The sequence below is a fragment of the Delphinus delphis genome, chromosome 19, assembly GCF_949987515.2.
Source record: "Delphinus delphis chromosome 19, mDelDel1.2, whole genome shotgun sequence".
NCBI classification, from domain to species: Eukaryota; Metazoa; Chordata; class Mammalia; order Artiodactyla; family Delphinidae; genus Delphinus; species Delphinus delphis.
This window is the reverse complement of record NC_082701.1, coordinates 7,293,503-7,310,561: the sequence shown is the minus strand read 5'-3', so window position 1 is coordinate 7,310,561 and position 17,059 is coordinate 7,293,503. Positions and strand designations below refer to the sequence as shown.

The window sequence follows — 17,059 nt, the reverse complement described above, 5'->3', positions numbered from 1 at the left end:
AGCTATTCTGACTTACTGGGCATGTCTTTGGGAAGAATAAGGGTGACCATAGGTTGTGGAGGTGTTAAGTGTTTCTCCCTTACTGTGTAAAGTATTTGCAAAATGGAAAATCAACAGCTGTGCTACACAGTCTTTCCAGGTTCACCAGAACAGGTTAGCCCTACCAATCACCTGAGTTACGGTTTGTCATGACTTCAGAGAGAGGGAACCTGCACCCTTCTCTCTCAGTAATGGTGGAGCTCCTGGGCAAGAGAGGTCCCTGATTTGTGTCACAACTTGTAACTTGGCTTTAGTTTTTTATTCTGTGAAGGTAAGTGCCTAGCCTAAAGATGTTCTGCCAGTCATTTTGGTACTATTACAGATTGTAGAAAATTCTATGTAAACATGTTTGCTAAGGGTGTTGAATTTTCCAGTTAGAAAGCTTAGGGTTTAGAAGATGAAGTTGAATGATCTTAAAATGATGACGATGGCAGAAGAATCAGCATTTTGTTGACAGTGTGGACTTTTTACACAGTTATGTGTCTCAAGTGGCTTGGTGTTTACTGCTGATGTCTATTCTACGTCTTTAGCATTTTAAAATTAGATCGCCAGGCTCTCCTTCCTTATGCTTCTGTTCCATTGGGTTTAGACATATTGGGGTGCTGAGGTGGGGAACTACAGGAAGATGGGTCACTTACTCAAATCTGAACCTAGTCTGTAGGTAAATATATTTACATGTAGTCAGGAAATTGTGTGAAATCTACAAAAAGGAGAGTCCACAAAACTTAGCAATGCTCAGCAATTTCTAGAGGGGATGGAACTGCCGATCCTAGAGACCTGTCAGGTCCACGAAAAGGACTGTCCCGACTACCTGAGCCTGGTGGAAAAATCGCCTCTTCCAGGTGGAACTGGATGTTTAAAGCAGATGCTCCCATGTTTCACGCCAACTCTGGTTTATGAATTCGTCTCTGAGGAGCTCTGCTCACACGAACCAGTTGTCTTCAGCAGATTCATTCACTTCTAACCGTTCCTGGGAGTCCCCGTGATTCGGGCCGTGGGTTGGTGCTGCCGTGACGGGGCGGAAGCTCTGCTCCGGTCCCCACAGCAGGGTGCGCAGGTATGGCGTCTCAGGTTTAAGGAGGCTTGACTCCTTGTTAGACGACGCTTCCCAGTATTTAGGATAGTCCCTCCTGTCGGGCTCCTGGAAGTTCTGCCCCGAGTAACATTCGGGGTGAGCGAGGACGTCTGCTACAGCGTGGAAGGCTGCTGAAGTGCACGTAGGTGCGTTCTCAGACCAGAAAGCAGCCCAAGCCATCGCCACGCCGCCCCCCACCCCCCCCCCGAAACGGGGCTGCCCAAGCAAATCAGCCGCAGTCGGGCCCGCCCACCCCACGGCTCCGGAAGCTGCAGTCCCCTCGCCCAGCTCCGCGCGGCGGCTCCCGGGGCCACATTTCCGCCGGGCCGCCTGCCTAGCTGCGATGGCGTTGCAGATGGCTGCGCGGCGCGGGCGGCCAGTGCGGGTGCTGGTGGACATGGACGGCGTTCTGGCGGATTTCGAGGCCGGCCTCCTGCGGGGCTTCCGCCGAAGCTTCCCCCGGGAGCCGTACGTGCCGCTGCAGGAGCGCCGCGGCTTCCTCGCCCGCGAGCAGTACCGAGCCCTGCGCCCGGACCTGGCGGTAGGGAGCGGGGGGAGGGGGGGCGGGGGGGCGGGGGGGCGGCAGCGCGGGGCCGCCCTGGAGCGGGGAGCCCCGACCCCACAGGACACCTGGGAGCGGGGAGACCTCCCCTTGGGTCAGGACTGTCTCTGCTCCATGTCCAGTGACACCTTCCTGTTTAAAATTAACAAAGCTCTCACTTCAGAATCCACAGTTCACCTCAGGACTAGACAGTCTGGGGGAGTACTTACCCCTGAACAAAGTCCTCTACCTGAGACTCTGATTTGGGGACCGAAGCGCCCCAGGAACTTCACTTTGAGAGTCCTCGCTGGGGCTGGAGAGGTCTGCTGGGATCAGAGCCAGGACAGGAACACTGTATCTTTCAGGACAAAGTGGCCAGTGTGTATGAAGCCCCAGGCTTTTTCCTAGACTTGGAGCCCATCCCTGGAGCCTTGGAAGCAATGCGGGAGATGAATGACATGCAGGAGTGAGGAAGGGCGGGGAGGGGGGGGGTGGGGAGCAGGCGCTGGCATCACCCTGTCTAACCGCCCCCCCCCCCCCCCCCCCGCAGCACCGAGGTCTTCATCTGCACCAGCCCTTTGATGAAGTATGACCACTGTGTGCACGAGAAGGTGCGGCTGCCCCAGCATTTCACCCGCAGACTTAGGCTCCTAAGCCCTGGTCTTTTAAAGAAAGCGGCAGAAACACAGACAGTCGGGGGTGGGGTGGAGGGTAGAGGGGAGCCCTCTCTCTCATGAGCTGCTGTAGACCCTCCCTCACACATACTTGCTCACTGGCCCTGAATTCAAGGGCCCATCAGGCCCTACTGAGCCACCTATGCCCACCTCACAGTACCGCTGGGTGGAGAAGCACCTGGGGCCCCAGTTTGTGGAGCGCATTATCTTGACGAGGGACAAGACGGTGGTCTTGGGGGACCTGCTCATTGATGACAAGGACACCATTCAAGGTAGGAGCCCTTTTCCCTAGCAACCTCCAGGCATCTAGCCTGATGGGATTAGGGAGAGGGAGTAAAAATAACCAGATTACAGAGTGTATCCCTGCCTTCCTCCCGTGTCCTATCCCAGGCCAAGAGGAGACCCCAAGCTGGGAGCACATCTTGTTCACCTGCTGCCACAACCAGCACCTGGCCCTGCCCCCCCCACGGAGACGGCTGCTCTCCTGGAGGGACAACTGGAAGGAGATTATAGACAGCAAGCGGGGAGCCCTGCAGCGGGACCGAACCGGCCTGGGGCCGCCCCAGGAATAAGGCGAGGGGCCATGGCCGTGGACAGTAGCTGAAGGAAGGGAAGGCAGACCAGCAGGGAGCCCAGGCAGAACTGAGCGACAGGGCAGCATCATGGCAATGACCCCTCAGCACTGTGCCAGCCACCTGAACCCTCCTGGCAGAGCTGGCCTGGAAACATGGTGGGAAAATCAGGAAACTTTTTAATAAAACACTTTGGCTCACTGCTCTCTTATGGCCTTTTATTTGGGGGAAGCGAAGGGACAGGAGCCCCACAGGGGCAGCTGGGACAGAGGCCAATGAGGAGGCCTTCGCCTCCCTCCCTCTCGTCTCCTTAGTCTATTAGTTCCATAGTCTGCCCACCTCCACGTCCACCTGGAAACCATTCCTCTTGAATCTGCCTTTCCTTGGCCATGTAAGAGGTCATCCTTGGGCTTTCCTGGTGGCGCAGTGGTTAAGAATCTGCCTGCCAGTGCAGGGGACACGGGTTCGATCCCTGGTCCAGGAAGATCACACATGCCGCGGAGCAACTGCGCCACAACTACTGGGCCTGTGCTCTAGAGCCCGCGAGCCACAACTACTGAGCCCACGTGCCACAACTACTGAAGCCTGCGCGCCCTACAGCCCGTGCTCTGCAACAAGAGAAGCCACTGCAATGAGAAGCCTGTGCACCCCAATGAAGAGTAGCCCCTGCTTGCTGCAACCAGAGAAAGCCCGCGCGCAGCAACAAAGACCCAACGCAGCCAAAAATAAATAAAATTTTAAAAAAGAAAAAAAAAGAGGTCATCCTTAAGGGAGGCCAGGACCTTCCACTGCTCCTGAACCCCACCTTTCCAAGGGGGCCCACACCCCTTCCCCCGTGCTGAGCAGCTGACACTAGACTCTGAGCCATTCGCTTGCTGTCAGTATCTGGTCCCATCTCCCTCGAGCACCTCTCTTACTTGCATCCCTGAAGCCAGCCTGAGACAGATTTCCAGGGACAGGGACCCCCACCACCACCACCTCACTAACCCTGATGGCAGAGAAGGCAGGCCAGGGCTTCCCGGCAGGTACCATGGGGTGGCGAAGGGAAAAGACAACAGCTCGTAGAGTTTGTGCCTGTATTCTAATGTGTCACCCTCATGGCCTCCGTCTTAATGCCTGATGGCCATGTTAACAGTCACTGGGCTGCGACACTCAATATCAGGAACCACGTCTTCGTCTTTGAAGCCCTAACATGGTCCCTGGCTGATAGGCCTGTGTAGATAAACAGTTAATCCTGGGCCACAGAGTTCTCCAGGCCAGCATTCACCATGCCCAACACCCAGCCTGGAGAGCTTGCAGGACAGGTACCTGGCCTCCACAGCAGTGGACACAACACTTCCCCAGCTTCCCAGGGCCCCGAAATACTTTTAACAACAAGGCTTCTCATTTCTATTTCTCAGAATTACTCCCAACACTTCTGTTAAGGTATGATGCCTGTTTCCTCAAGCTCAGGCAATTCTCCTAAGCCCCAGGTCCAGCTGTTCCTCAGGAGAAACACCATCTGCAGAGCCTCTGGGTCTAGGGACCTGCTGCTTCTCACACGAGGGTGACAGCTCGGTGGCGGGGTGGGCCAGGAGGCAGGACCTTCGCCTCTAGCTGGCTGAGAGCGTCAGCCTGTCAAAACGGCACCCTTCAATTTCCTTCTCCACGTGTCTCAAAGTCTGGCTTCCTCACTCATCTCCTGGTGCCTTTCACACAGTGTAAACACCTGTCCCACTGGGAAAACTCGCCTTTAAAGGGGCTGACAAAGCACCATCTGGGAAGAACGTGCACAGTGGGGGCTCTGCTGCTCCCACTTCCTGAGTCCCCACCGGGATTCTGGTCTTGTCTCTGGCAGTGCCGGTGCCGCGGCCTGAGGGCTCCTTGGATCAGGGCTGCTGCGGGGCCTCAGTCCTTGGTAGTGGGATCCCCAGGGCAGAGTGAGCCCGCCGGCTGCGGGCTTCGGCCACCTGGCTGGGGGAGCAGAAGTCTTCCAGGAAGATCTGGGCCAGGTTCCGGAGCCTCGCGTTGGCTGAGAGGGAGAAGCGCACCATGCACTGGACCACGGGCGTGGCGGTCAGCTCGGGGTGGGAGCCGGAGCCCGGCGAGCTCAGGTACATGATCGTGGTCACGGCGGACAGCACGGTCTCCTCGTTGGGACTGGACAGGCAGTCGATGATGAGTGGGACACCCCCAGTCTGCAGGATGTGCTCCTTGTTGGCCCTGTCTGAGCACAGGTTACAGAGGCCTCCTGGGGAAGAGCAAGGTGAGTCTGGATGCCTTAGCCCTGGGCCTCCTTCCATCTTTCCTCCGCCCACTGAGTCCCAGGGAAGGCCCAGGCCTGAGAAGGTGGCCCAGGGACAAGGGATCCCAAGTCTATTCTGATCTCCAGCCCTCCCTTTCCAGATTCCAGAAAGGCCTGCCTGCCCTCCACTGCCCAACCTTCTGGAAGTGGGCACTGATCCCTTTCCCTCCTGGTTCAGCCAGCTCAATGACTGATAGGCTTTCCTTTTTTTTTTTTAAGTAGAAAACATAAAACCCACAGTGTATCATCACTTTAGAAGAATTAAGAAATATAGGTAAGGTGATGGTTTCACAGGTGTACACATGTCAATACTTATCAAGTTATACTCTTTAAGTATGTAAAGCTTATTATGTGCCAATTATACCTCAATAAAGCTGTCAAAAATATTAGAAGTCAAAATATAAACCATCTTAATCCTACCACCCATTTAACATGTTTTTCATCCCACAATTTTTAAATATGTGACTACATATAAATATTTAATAACAACGTGATACTCGTTTTGTAAGCCAGCTGTTTTCATTTAACCATGTCCTGTGAACATTTCTCCACGCCAATAAATCTACAATCATGGCATCATTTAATAGCTGTTCAGTCCACCATTTTATGGAAACAGCATAATTGAGAGTTTAAAGCATTTCAGCATCATTCCCACATCACTATTGCTAGGAATCTGGGGGACAAAAGAAAAGGACAGAGTGAGAGACCCGTGGTTCTGGATCTAAGAACCACTGCTCAGGTAAGATGCCCAGACCCCTCATTCTCTCCCGTCACGCCTAAAGCACTAGATGTGGGAAGCTGATTTTCGTGGGTCCTGAGTGAGCTTCCTGCCATCAGGGCACCCTCACCCTTAGGTTCCTACTCCAAGTAGAGAACGAACTTCTAGCTCATTTGCATAACATGGCCGACCAGTACTGAGTGTCCAATCAGGAGTGAGTTACAGCCCACCCACTTCCCCGGCATCTCTAGAAACAAGCAAAGGGGGGACCTCCCCACACGCCCGGCAAAACCCAACTAGGACCTCTTTCCCAGCAAGAGGGGACAGGTGCAGGGAAGTGGCGCAGGCCTGGCAAAGATCTCCGCCTACTCCAGGTAGGTACAGCCACCCCTTCCCTAGCAGTACCTGGGTAGGGAAACATTTTACCCATTCAGCCTCCAAGGACTTCCCACTGCAAAGATCCTTCTGGGATCTTTGCATGGTGCCACCCTCTTGCTAGTAACCAGCACGTCACTGCTCCGTGGCCAGTGTGGTTTCCCTGGAGTACCCCATTAGCCGCTGCCTGCCACACCCAGGCACGTCCCTCATCACCTGTCTCACTGTCTTCATATGCTTAGAACTCTGAGAAACCTTCGTGGAATTTTCTTGCTCACTGACTGCTGAGCCCCGCTAGAAGCTACTGTGCCATGAGGTCAACACCTAGGCTGTCTTGGGATTTCCCTGGTGGTCCAGTGGTTAAGACTCCACGTTCCCAATGCAGGGGGCCTGAGTTTGATGCCTGGTCAGGGAACTAGATCCCACATGCTGCAACTAAGAGCCCACACACCGTAACTAAAGATCCCGCACGCGAAAACGAAGAGCCCCCGTGCCGCAAGCCTAATTAATTAATTAATTTTAAAAAAGACCTAGGCTGTCTTATTCCCAAGACTTCCTGGGTTTCTGGCACAGGGGGCGCTCCGCAAATGTTTGCTGGAAGGATTTTAAAGCAGTGAGCAGGGAAAAGGGCTGCACTGCAGAGGGTCGGGAGGCTGGATGGACTGGCTCCCTGGGACCCTGTGCAGTTGGACATCTGCAGTTCTGAGGGACGGAAGAGGCCGAGTGGTGCTCCTGAACCGAGGAAGATGGGCAGCAGGGGACGGACTCCAGGCACTGATGGAGAGGTCCCTCCCAGTGTCCACCTCAGCACCCATTCACCCCAGTGGAGCCCTTAGCACAGCCTGGGGTCATCCTGCCGACTACCTTCTTTACTTGCTGTCTGTCCCCCCATCACTGGGCACCACAGGGTAGTAATGTACCTCTGTATTTCCGGAGCCTGCAACTGAGGATTCTCGCTGGACACATGCTAGGAACATGACTGAACCCCACGAAGAGTTACCACCACCCCCATTTAAGGGAAAGAACCTGAGGCTGTTGAGTAACTTGACCAAAGTCCCAGAAGATGGGGAGCTCTTTGCTACTCCCGTGGGAAAGGGTGTCCCTTCAGAAACCACAAGGACAACTAATCCTACCACGGGCAGATGCCAGGCTCAGCCAGGAACAGGGGCAAGTAGAAATGCTGTGGCACAACTGCTGAGCCCGCGCGCCTAGAGCCCGTGCTCCGCAACAAGACAAGTCACTGCGATGAGAAGCCCGCGCACTGCAACGAAGAGTAGCCCCCGCTCACCACAACTAGAGAAAGCCCACGCGCAGCAACGAAGACCCAATGCAGCCAAAAATAAATAAATAAAAGATGTCACCTCTTCTAAGAGCCTTCCATGACCACCCTAATCAGTCCCTCTCCCCAAGAGGCCCTCCCCTCACCACCTTCACTTCTTTTCTTCATACCAAGGAAGAAAAAAAGAAAAAGTAAAAAAGCAAAAGAAGAAAATATTCATAGATTCTGACAGAGGACTCATATCCAGAATATATAAAGCATTCCTATCAATAAAAGATGAACAACACAATAAAAACAGTGAGCAAAAGACTTCGATAAACTCTGCACAAAAGGGTCAATATATGAAAATGTGCTCAACATTCCTTATCAGAGAAATGAAAATTAAAACCACAATAAAAGGCCACTACACACCTATCATAATGGCTAAAACAAAAAAATACTAAGTGATACTAAGTGTTGGCGGGGAGGGAGCAGCACCGGAACTCTCGCATGCTGCGGTGAGGAGTGGAATACATCGTGATGACGGTGGAAAGCTAGTTGGCAGCTTCTAACACAGTTAAACATCCATCTACCCTACGACTCAGCAATTCCACTCCTACCCAAATCTGTCTGAGAAAAATGAGCACATATGTATACAAGGAACCTACCCGAGAGAAATGAGTACCTATGTATACAAGAAAACTTGTACAAAAATTATCATAACAGCTTTATTCATAAAGGTTCCAAACTAGAAACAGCTCAAATCTCCATCAGCGGGTGAATGGATGAACAAATTGCGGCCTATTCATATAAAGACATGAACTACTGATACTGTAACAATTTGGATGAATCTCAGAAACATTATGCTGAGTGAAAGAAACCAGATACTATATCCTGTAGGATTCCTCTTACATGAAGGTCAAGAACAGGCGAAACTGATCCATGGGGATAGAGGTTAGAATAATGGTTACCTCAGGGTGGAAGACACTAACTGGCAGAGGGTACGAGGGACCTTTTTGGGGAGATGAAAACATTCTGTATCTTGACTTAAGTGCTGGTTATACTGATGTACATACAGCTTAATGAATTTAAAAATTCATCAGACTGGCACTTAAGCTACGTGCATTTCACTGTATGCCGATCCTGCTGCAATCTAAAAACTGGTTACCAGACAAAAAGGAGAACAAGTTCTGACTGGCGGATGAACATATTTTGGACAAACCTGGCAAGATAAAGAGAACAAGAGGCAAAGGCAGGGCCCTTCTAGGTGTGGGGAGCCACAGGAACCCCCGGGAGAGACAAAAGAGAAAACCCTAGTGCAGTCTGGGATGAGAAAGCTGGCGGCTCAGAGAGGGCAGGTAGGGGATCTCAGGTCACAAAGCAAGGAGGGCAATGGTGCTGGAAGGGACAGGAGGGTCTAAGTATTGTCCTGGGGATTAAATGAGGTCATGCTGACAAGTGCTTAGCCAGCACCTGGTGCCTGAGAGGGCTGGGCATGTCCTTGGAGACAGTGGCTCAAGACCGTTACAGCTGAGGACCCGCCCGACGACCCGCCCGCCCCAGGGTACTGGGCTGGCCGTGGTCAATCCCAGGTCAAAATCTTCACTGGGGGCTATCTGTTCTTGGGTTTTACTTCAGTATCTTGAAGACGGTTCTCCCTGAAATTTCAGGACAGACATTCAAGGGACAGAACAGCATACAGAGAAAGCCACTATTACACGTAAGAAGGTGAGAGACGAATATACATATATGTATACGCCCACATTTGCTGGTTTCATATGAGGGGGGAACAGGGTGGAAGGGACAGGAATGGTAGTGAGACCATACTTGTAATACAGTTTTGACTTAAACAGATATGTTTTGTATAAGTTAAAAAAAACAAATTAAATTTTAAAAAATCATGGTTTTTCGCACTTCTGACCTGTATTTCAGTTCTAAAATTTTATCCTACAGGTACACTCCCACAAGTGAGAAATGACATACAAATAAGGGTACCCACTGTCACACTGCTCATGAGAGCAAAATGGAAACAACCCTAAATGGCCCCCCTCAGGGGCCGGCTAAATGTTAGTCCCTTCATGCAGTGGACATCATGCAGCAGTCACAAAGAATCAGGCAGCTCTTTATGGGCTGACACTGCAGGTGTGCCAAGACATGGTGCTAAGTTAAAAAAAAAAAAAAGAATATAGATACAGTATACTTCAACATGTGTAGGATATGCAAAAAGGTATACATAGTATACAAACAAATATATACGTGTTTGTTTATCAATCCCTAAAATATCTCTGGGAGAATACACAAGAAACTAGTAACAATGGTTGCCTCCAGAAAAGGCTACAGACCGAGTTACTGTTTATTACCTACCCTTTTGAATTCTGTACCATGTGAGTCAATTATGTATTCACATAAATTAATAAAACACACACGCACACCCTGCTTCTGCCTAGAACTGAGAGGAAGGGGGATTGGTCTCTGCCAGTCGGGGAGGGACAGCACAGGGGCCTGGAGCCAGCCTTCCCAGCTGGTGTGGAAGGGAGCAGTGGGGTGAGGACCTTGAATTCACCTCTTTCCTGTAACAAGTGGATAGCTGAGGAATTTCTTTTTAAGCAGAAAGATGTGTGACCCCAGGACACTAAATGATCAGTGAGAGAAGGAGGTACACGGGAACCCGAGAGTACGGAGGATGGAGCGAGGGCTCTGTGGTGGGCAGATCTAGCTAGAATCCCAGGAATGCCCCAGGGGACTCAGGTGAGCAGAGCAAGCAACTCCATCTCTCTAAGCCTAGGTTTCTTTATCAGTAAAACGGGAAGAGAGAATTAAATAATGTAAGACCCCTCCCTGGCACACAGTAGATATGGACCAAGCACGCACCTGTTTATAGCCTCGGAGGCTGGCACAGGGCATATCTTCAACCCACACACAGAGAAAGGGCTGGCACATACAGGTAGAGTTTAACAATGAGAAAGCAAGTGCTCATGTAACCAGCACTGAGGTCAAAGACTGAAACACTGTCATCAGTCCAGAAGCCTCTGCATGTTCTTTCCTGATTCAATTCTCTCCCCTTCTCAGAGGTGACCCTCTTCCTGACGTGTAACAATGCAATAAAATAATTTTAAATTAATAGCAGGACCTTTTAAATTTTTAATAAAAAAAATTTTACTACACACACACCCCTAAATACTATATAATTCAGTTCTGCCTCTTTTTGGACTTTATAGAAATGGAATCACACTGTACATATTATTATGTGTCTAGCATCATTTGCTTAACGTTATGTTTTTAAGATAATTGCAAGGAGCTGTAGATTGTTCATTTACCTTGCTAAGCAGTATGAATATCGACAATATTGATAATTCATTCCACTGTTGACTGTTTCCAGTTTAGGACTGTTACAGACAATACTGCTGGTGACATTTCTGCATGTGTCTGGACGTGCATGTACCCAACCCTATGACTGTAACTGCTGGGTCACGCGGCATGCCTATCTTCAATTTTACTAAATCCTATTTTTCCAAAGAGAGGTGGCTCAGGATTCATCTACCAGCCTTTTTCAGCACACCACCACCATCTGGTGGCAGCTACAGGTATTGCATGAAATAGAACAGAGGAAAGCGATTTAACCTGAATCGTGGGAGGCCACCTACTTGCATTACTGTTGTAGTAACAAAACTGCCGAGTATTCCGTGACATGCTAGGATTCAGCCAGTTTTCATGGAAGCAGAGAATTATCTCCTGGTTCCTTTACATCTCCATACACCATCTAGAATGGTGCAGGTGTGCACACACAGTATATAAGACACCAGAGAATCAACCAATGGTGCTTCAGTCCAACACTCCCAAATTAATGCCAAAGCCTGCCAGAGTTTTTATTTGGGGCATGAGCTCTGAATTCTCTCGCTCATTCAAGTATTTACTGAGATGCTGGCTTTTTATCTGGTTCCTGATAATTCACCCGCTTCCTATCCCCCATCCCAAATGAGGGTGGCTCAGGCCTGACCAGTGCCTGTCTCCCCGTGGTACTTCCTCCTACTACTGCCCGGACACCCACTGTGAGGATAAAGATCAACTTTCCTACCTTTTCCTATCATTCAACGATGCTTTTCCAGAAGGGCCGAATCCCTGGAACAGCTGGGTGATCAGACACTATCCCATCCTACCTCACCTCTCTGGGAGACTCGGGAACTGTTTATCCTCAAAGGGGTTTGGCTACCTAGGGGACCTTGCAGCTGCAGGCACTTTATCTCATTTACTTCTCTCAACAACTTTGTGAGGCAGGTACCGATCCTCCCCCACCTGACCGATGATGGGAGAAGGGAAATCACAGGCCCAGAGTTAAGTCGGGGAGTGAGGACTTGAACCCAGGCCTGCCTGACCCCAAAGCCCCACTCTTACCAAACTCTCTATATTCCTTGCCAACAAACCAACATTGGTTTTCGTTCTGCCAAACCATGGCCATGGGCCATCTAACCCGGCAGTTATTCCAGAACCAAACGCACTCAGGGCTGCAGCACGAAGTCATGGCCGGGACTCTGCGCACATTCCCCGGCCCCATCCTCGTCCCAGGCCAAAAGGCCTGGGCATTCAAGACGTAACAAAGGTAAGCAAGGCACCCTGATCTCATGGAGATTCACCATCTCAGATCTGCCACCAGAGACAAAAGATTCAAAGCTACAAAGCCCAGCACAGAATAAGCACCGACAGTGTTTCCCATTTAGCAGCACAGACGTTAACAGAAGAGGAAACAGCGAGTAACAAAATCGGCTTCTAAGCACCACTGGGACTCTCCTTTTAAGTTATGCGCAATAAATACGAGAGGATTTTAATCTCCAGAGGATCCCACGGAGGGATTCAATGCTAAGAAAGCTGCTGCTCTGGGGATTGGGGACGTTGGGAAGGAGAAGAAAAAGAGAAGGAAACAGTGGCTGTGAAAAGTAAAACTGGTGATGATACCAACAATTCTAGACAAAGTATCGATACCTTCACGGGGACAGACACGCGCACACGCTCTGCTCCCCGCAACAGTCCTGCGAGGCAGACAAGGCTCAGGTGAGGAAATGAGGCTCAGAGAAGGGACAGGACTCATCCACAAAGACTGGCTACCAACTGGAGAAGTGGGGACCGTGGACTCCAGGTCCAGGGCTTGGTCACCCACTCTGGGAAGCTGCCCAGGAGGGCAAGAACCCAGGCCCAGCCCTGATCTCTGGCAAAGCTCCCAGCTCAGTGGGCCAGGAACCCAAGAGTGTTCCTGCCTCAGGAAAGTTGCTTCCTGATCCTGTAAAAACTTGCCCAGGTGACTGCTCTTTTCAGCAAAGGTTTCTCCAGAGTCAAGAGCTTGAGTTGAAGGAGCTGTATCCCTCTCAGGTGGAGGCCTAGCCACGGGCTTCTGCAGGGGTCACTGTCACCACTAATGCGGCAGAAGCTGGGGAGCAGAGTTCCAAAAAGGGAGGAGATGGAGTACTAACACTGGAGAAAATCTTAAAGTGACCAATTTTTCACGATATTTATTAAGCATAATAATCTTCCAGAGGGGCAGAGACATGAGCTATTCCCACCCTTAGACCTGGGCAACCGGGGCTCCTGCCCCCAGCCCAGGTTTCGAGGGCCTCACTCTGGCCCTCTCCATAGGTTGAAGAGTCCAGGGAGCCTGCCCAAAGCCCATCCCTCTTCCCCCATACCCAGAGCTCCAGTTCCTAAACCTGCTCCCCCAGCTGCATGGGCCTCTTTCCTGCATCCTGACTCCCGGCGGTGAACCCCGCTGTTTGTGTGCACACGCCGAAGTCCAATGAGTGGCCACGAGGCAAGTGGGGCTGTGAGTGAAGCTGGGATGTCCACACATGTGTGAGGCCTGTCGTAGTAAGAGGAGTCCCAGATACCACAAATTAGAGGCAGACCTGGATGGCCTTTCAAAAATTTAAATCACATTTGCCCAGGATGTATTCAGGAAAAAAAAAAAAGTGTGTTACTTGATTCTAGAAAAGTTTTCAATCTAATTTCTAAGTTACAGGAATTAAAGCAGTTACAGGAACAAACGAAATGACACCATAAAGAGGCAACTAGACAATTCAGAAGGTGAGACGTTCTGCAGAACTGGTCTGGATCCTTCAACAATTAGTGTTAGGAAAAAAGAGTCTATTAATGATTAAAAGAGATATAAGATGGGCTTCCCTGGTGGGGCAGTGGTTGAGAATCCGCCTGCCAATGCAGGGGACACAGGTTCGAGCCCTGGTCCCGGAAGATCCCACATGCCGCAGAGCAACTAAACCTGTGGGCCACAGCTACTGAGCCTGAGCTCTAGAGCCCATGAGCCACAACTACTGAGCCCACGTGCCACAACTACTGAAGCCCGCGTGCCTAGAGGCCACGCTCCGCAACAAGAGAAGTCACTGCAGTGAGAAGCCCGCGCACCACAACGAAGAGTAGCCCCCGCTCACCGCAACTAGAGAAAGCCCGCGTGCAGCAATGAAGACCCAAAAGCAGTCAAAAATAAATAAATTTATATTAAAAAAGATATAAGATAATTGATGCTGTGATTTCCTTCCAAACAGCACCATATGGAAAGGGGGGGAGGGGGAGGATAAAGAGTAACTTCAGGGACTTCCCTGGCGGTCCAGTGGTTAAGACTCCATGCTTCCAATGCAGGGGGCATGGGTTCAATCCCTGGTCAGGGAACTAAGATCCCACATGCCACAAGGTATGGCCAATAAATAAATAAATAACTAAAAAGAGTGACTTTATAGTGGAGAAACCTGACAAACACTACTTCATCCAGGTGATCAAGGTTAATATCAACAGTGATAAGTCATGTTGATAGCATATGCCCTTGATATGATGTAAATGAAAATGGCCTTTTACCGTTTACCTCTGTGGTCATCCTCCCCAAAACCCATATCCCACTCTAATCATGAGAAAAATATCAGACAAACCCCAACTGATGGAAAACCAACAAAATACCTGACCAGTACTCCTCAAAACTGCCAAGGTCATCCAGAAAAAAGGGAAAGTCTAAGAAACTGGCACAGCCCAGAGGAGCCTAAGGAGACATGACAACTAAATGTAACACAGTATCTTGGATGGAATCCTGGAGCAGTAAAAGGATTATTAGGGAAAAACTAAACAAATCTGAATAGAGTATGGACCTGAGTTCATAATAATGCATCGATATTGGTTTATTAATTGTAACAAACGTACCATACTAATGTAAGACGATAACAATGAGGAAACTAGGTGTGGCATATATGGGAACTCTGTACTATCTTTGCAATTTTTCTAAAACTGTTCTAAAATACAAAGTTTCTTTAAAAAGAGAGAGATTGAGATCTAAGGAACGTAAGAACCAGATTAAGTGCATGAATCCTGGACTGGATCCTGGTTTATACAAAACAACAACAACAAAATGTCCTTTTGGGACCTATTAGAGAAGTTGGCCTAACTGGGTATTTGGTGATAATGGAATTATTAAGTTCATTCTCTATGTAGATAAGATTCACTATGTAGAGAAATGTTCTTTTTTAAAGATGCATGCTGAAAAAACAATGTTGGTTTGCCTTCAGAATAAACTCCAAACTCTTTCCCAATGCCGAGACCTGAATCCCTGTAAACTCTGGTGCCGTGAGCTCTCTATAACCTCACTTAGTACCACTCTCTGCTTCACTCACCACAATGGTGCCACATCAGCGTTCCTTCTGGCTCCTCCTGCTCTAGAGTCTTTTTTTTTTTTTTTGCGGTACACGGGCCTCTCACTGTTGTGGCCTCTCCCATTGCGGAGCACAGGCTCAGCGGCCATGGCTCAGGGGCCCAGCCGCTCCGCGTCACGTGGGATCTTCCCGGACCGGGGCACGAACCCGTGTCCCCGGACTCTCAACCACTGCGCCACCAGGGAAGCTCTGCTCTATAGTCTTTGCCCACGCTGTGCCTTCCCATGACGGCCAAACAAGAAGTAGCCCCTCCCTCCCCTTGCTCTCTCTCATCACCCTATTTTCTTCAGAGCCTCGGCTTTCTCGTTTGTCAACCATCTGTCTCCCCCTACTAGAATGTAAATTCCTTGAGGGCAAAGACCCTTTGCCCAACTTGTTCGCCATCTCTCCAACATCTAGAACAATACCTTGCTCGCACAATATACGCCCAATAAATATCTGTCCAGTGAATAATTCAGTAGGTCTTAGACCATAACAACTACAGGAGTCACAAGCCATTCCAAGTCACCGCTACTTCTCTTGATGGTAAAACTTTTTTTGGCTGTGCCCCACGGCATGTGGGATCTTAGTTCCCCAACCAGGGATTGAACCCGTGCCCCCTGCAGTGGAAGCACAGAGTCTTAACCACTGGACCGCCAGGGAAGTCCCGATGTTAAAACATTAAGTCAAAGATGTTTAAAAAGGGCACTCAACATTTTTCCCTCCAATGGGGCTTCAAACCATTCCCTCATTTTCGATCTCACCTCTAAGCGGGAGGGAAGCTAGACAGGCAGAGGGAGTCCTAAGAGTTCCAAACCTGATTCAAGTGAGCCGTGACCTGGACGACGTGTGAACCGCGGAGGCGGCACAGACATCGCGAAAGTCTGCCTTCGCAGCTGAGGGACTGCCTAAGAGATTCCTTTCCCAACAACTCACTTCTAACTCATTATCTCATTACAGCCCATCAGGTATCTAGGAGAGCGGCCCCATCCTTACCAATAGCAAATTCCACCAGGGTCTCATTCTCCTCCGACAGTGAATCGAGGAATAAATCCAGGACCTGCAGCTGCCGCAGATACTGGTAGTTACTGGGGTCATAGGCGAAGTTGGCGAGGTTGGCCAGTACTTGCTCCTTGGCGTCTGCAGTGGAAAAGCGGCACTGGAGCCAGGTCCGGGGCGGCAATCGCGGCCAGACCCCTGACTGGTACCCTGCTCCCCACCCTGCCGCTCTCACCTTGGCTCTCGGTCGCCTGGAATTCCGTGACCAGCGCCTGCAGGTATCCCAGCCGGCCGACGTGGGGGTCTACCTTCGGCTTCTGGGCCATGGTCGGGCGGCGGAGGAACCCCGGGGGACGGGCAGGGGAGTGTGGAAGGTGAGGCTGGAAAGCAGGCGAGAACCTCACCTGGGCCTCGCCGGGTCCGGAGAGGGGCAGACCGGAGCGGGAAATAGGTTCCTTTCCTCGGTTCAGGTTCTGCAGTAATTTGCAGCTGAAATTGGGCTGGGGAAATGGGGTGGGGACACAGGACCTCGTAAGAGTTGGGAATGAACATCCAAATTGGGGCGCGGAAAACCAGGACGCTGTCGCGCGCCGAAGGAGGGAGGAGCAGCGCCCAGCGGCGCTTAATTTCCGGCTCAGTTCCGGACTTCCGGGGCAAGCCGCTCTTAGCCCCGCCCAAGGGGGCGGAAGGGGCGGGCCGAGGAGGGTGAGGGGCGGGGCTGTCATTGAGCTCCCTGGGCTTGCTTCAAGCAACTTCTTCCGCTGGTGCTTAGGCCGGGAGCTTCAAGCCTCTTGTCTCAGGCAGGTGGCGATCCGCATCGTGATGGAAGCGGTCATGGAAGGTTGCGGATG

General features: G+C 50.8%; 2 protein-coding genes across 2 annotated transcripts; one reads left to right on the top strand and one right to left on the bottom strand.

Moving 5' to 3' along the window:
• The first annotated feature begins 1,383 nt into the window (after positions 1–1,383).
• NT5C (5', 3'-nucleotidase, cytosolic) lies at positions 1,384–3,112 on the top strand. Its single transcript, XM_059996357.1, has 5 exons — positions 1,384–1,655; positions 2,021–2,121; positions 2,206–2,266; positions 2,487–2,601; positions 2,720–3,112. Exons 1-5 carry the CDS (start codon positions 1,458–1,460, stop codon positions 2,899–2,901), a joined length of 657 nt encoding a protein of 218 aa, XP_059852340.1. The 5' UTR covers positions 1,384–1,457; the 3' UTR covers positions 2,902–3,112.
• Positions 3,113–3,255: 143 nt separating this feature from the next.
• On the bottom strand, positions 3,256–16,795 carry ARMC7 (armadillo repeat containing 7). The gene is made up of 3 exons (XM_059996358.1): positions 16,444–16,795; positions 16,206–16,349; positions 3,256–5,131 (listed from the first exon to the last, which is right to left on the bottom strand). Exons 1-3 carry the CDS (start codon positions 16,532–16,534, stop codon positions 4,770–4,772), a joined length of 597 nt encoding a protein of 198 aa, XP_059852341.1. The 5' UTR covers positions 16,535–16,795; the 3' UTR covers positions 3,256–4,769.
• Positions 16,796–17,059: the final 264 nt, after the last annotated feature.

What these genes read in the sequence shown, in the direction of transcription:
- ARMC7 (XM_059996358.1), bottom strand. Translation starts at nt 16,534, where the DNA reads ATGGCCCAGAAGCCGAAGGTAGACCCCCACGTCGGCCGGCTGGGATAC. An exon ending in CCAGGCGACCGAGAGCCAAG is followed by an intron (nt 16,350 to 16,443) that starts GTGAGAGCGGCA and finishes TTTCCACTGCAG; the next exon opens with ACGCCAAGGAGCAAGTACTG. An exon ending in CCTGGTGGAATTTGCTATTG is followed by an intron (nt 5,132 to 16,205) that starts GTAAGGATGGGG and finishes GCTCTTCCCCAG; the next exon opens with GAGGCCTCTGTAACCTGTGC.
- NT5C (XM_059996357.1), top strand. Translation starts at nt 1,458, where the DNA reads ATGGCGTTGCAGATGGCTGCGCGGCGCGGGCGGCCAGTGCGGGTGCTG. An exon ending in CCCTGCGCCCGGACCTGGCG is followed by an intron (nt 1,656 to 2,020) that starts GTAGGGAGCGGG and finishes TGTATCTTTCAG; the next exon opens with GACAAAGTGGCCAGTGTGTA. An exon ending in GAGATGAATGACATGCAGGA is followed by an intron (nt 2,122 to 2,205) that starts GTGAGGAAGGGC and finishes CCCCCCCCGCAG; the next exon opens with CACCGAGGTCTTCATCTGCA.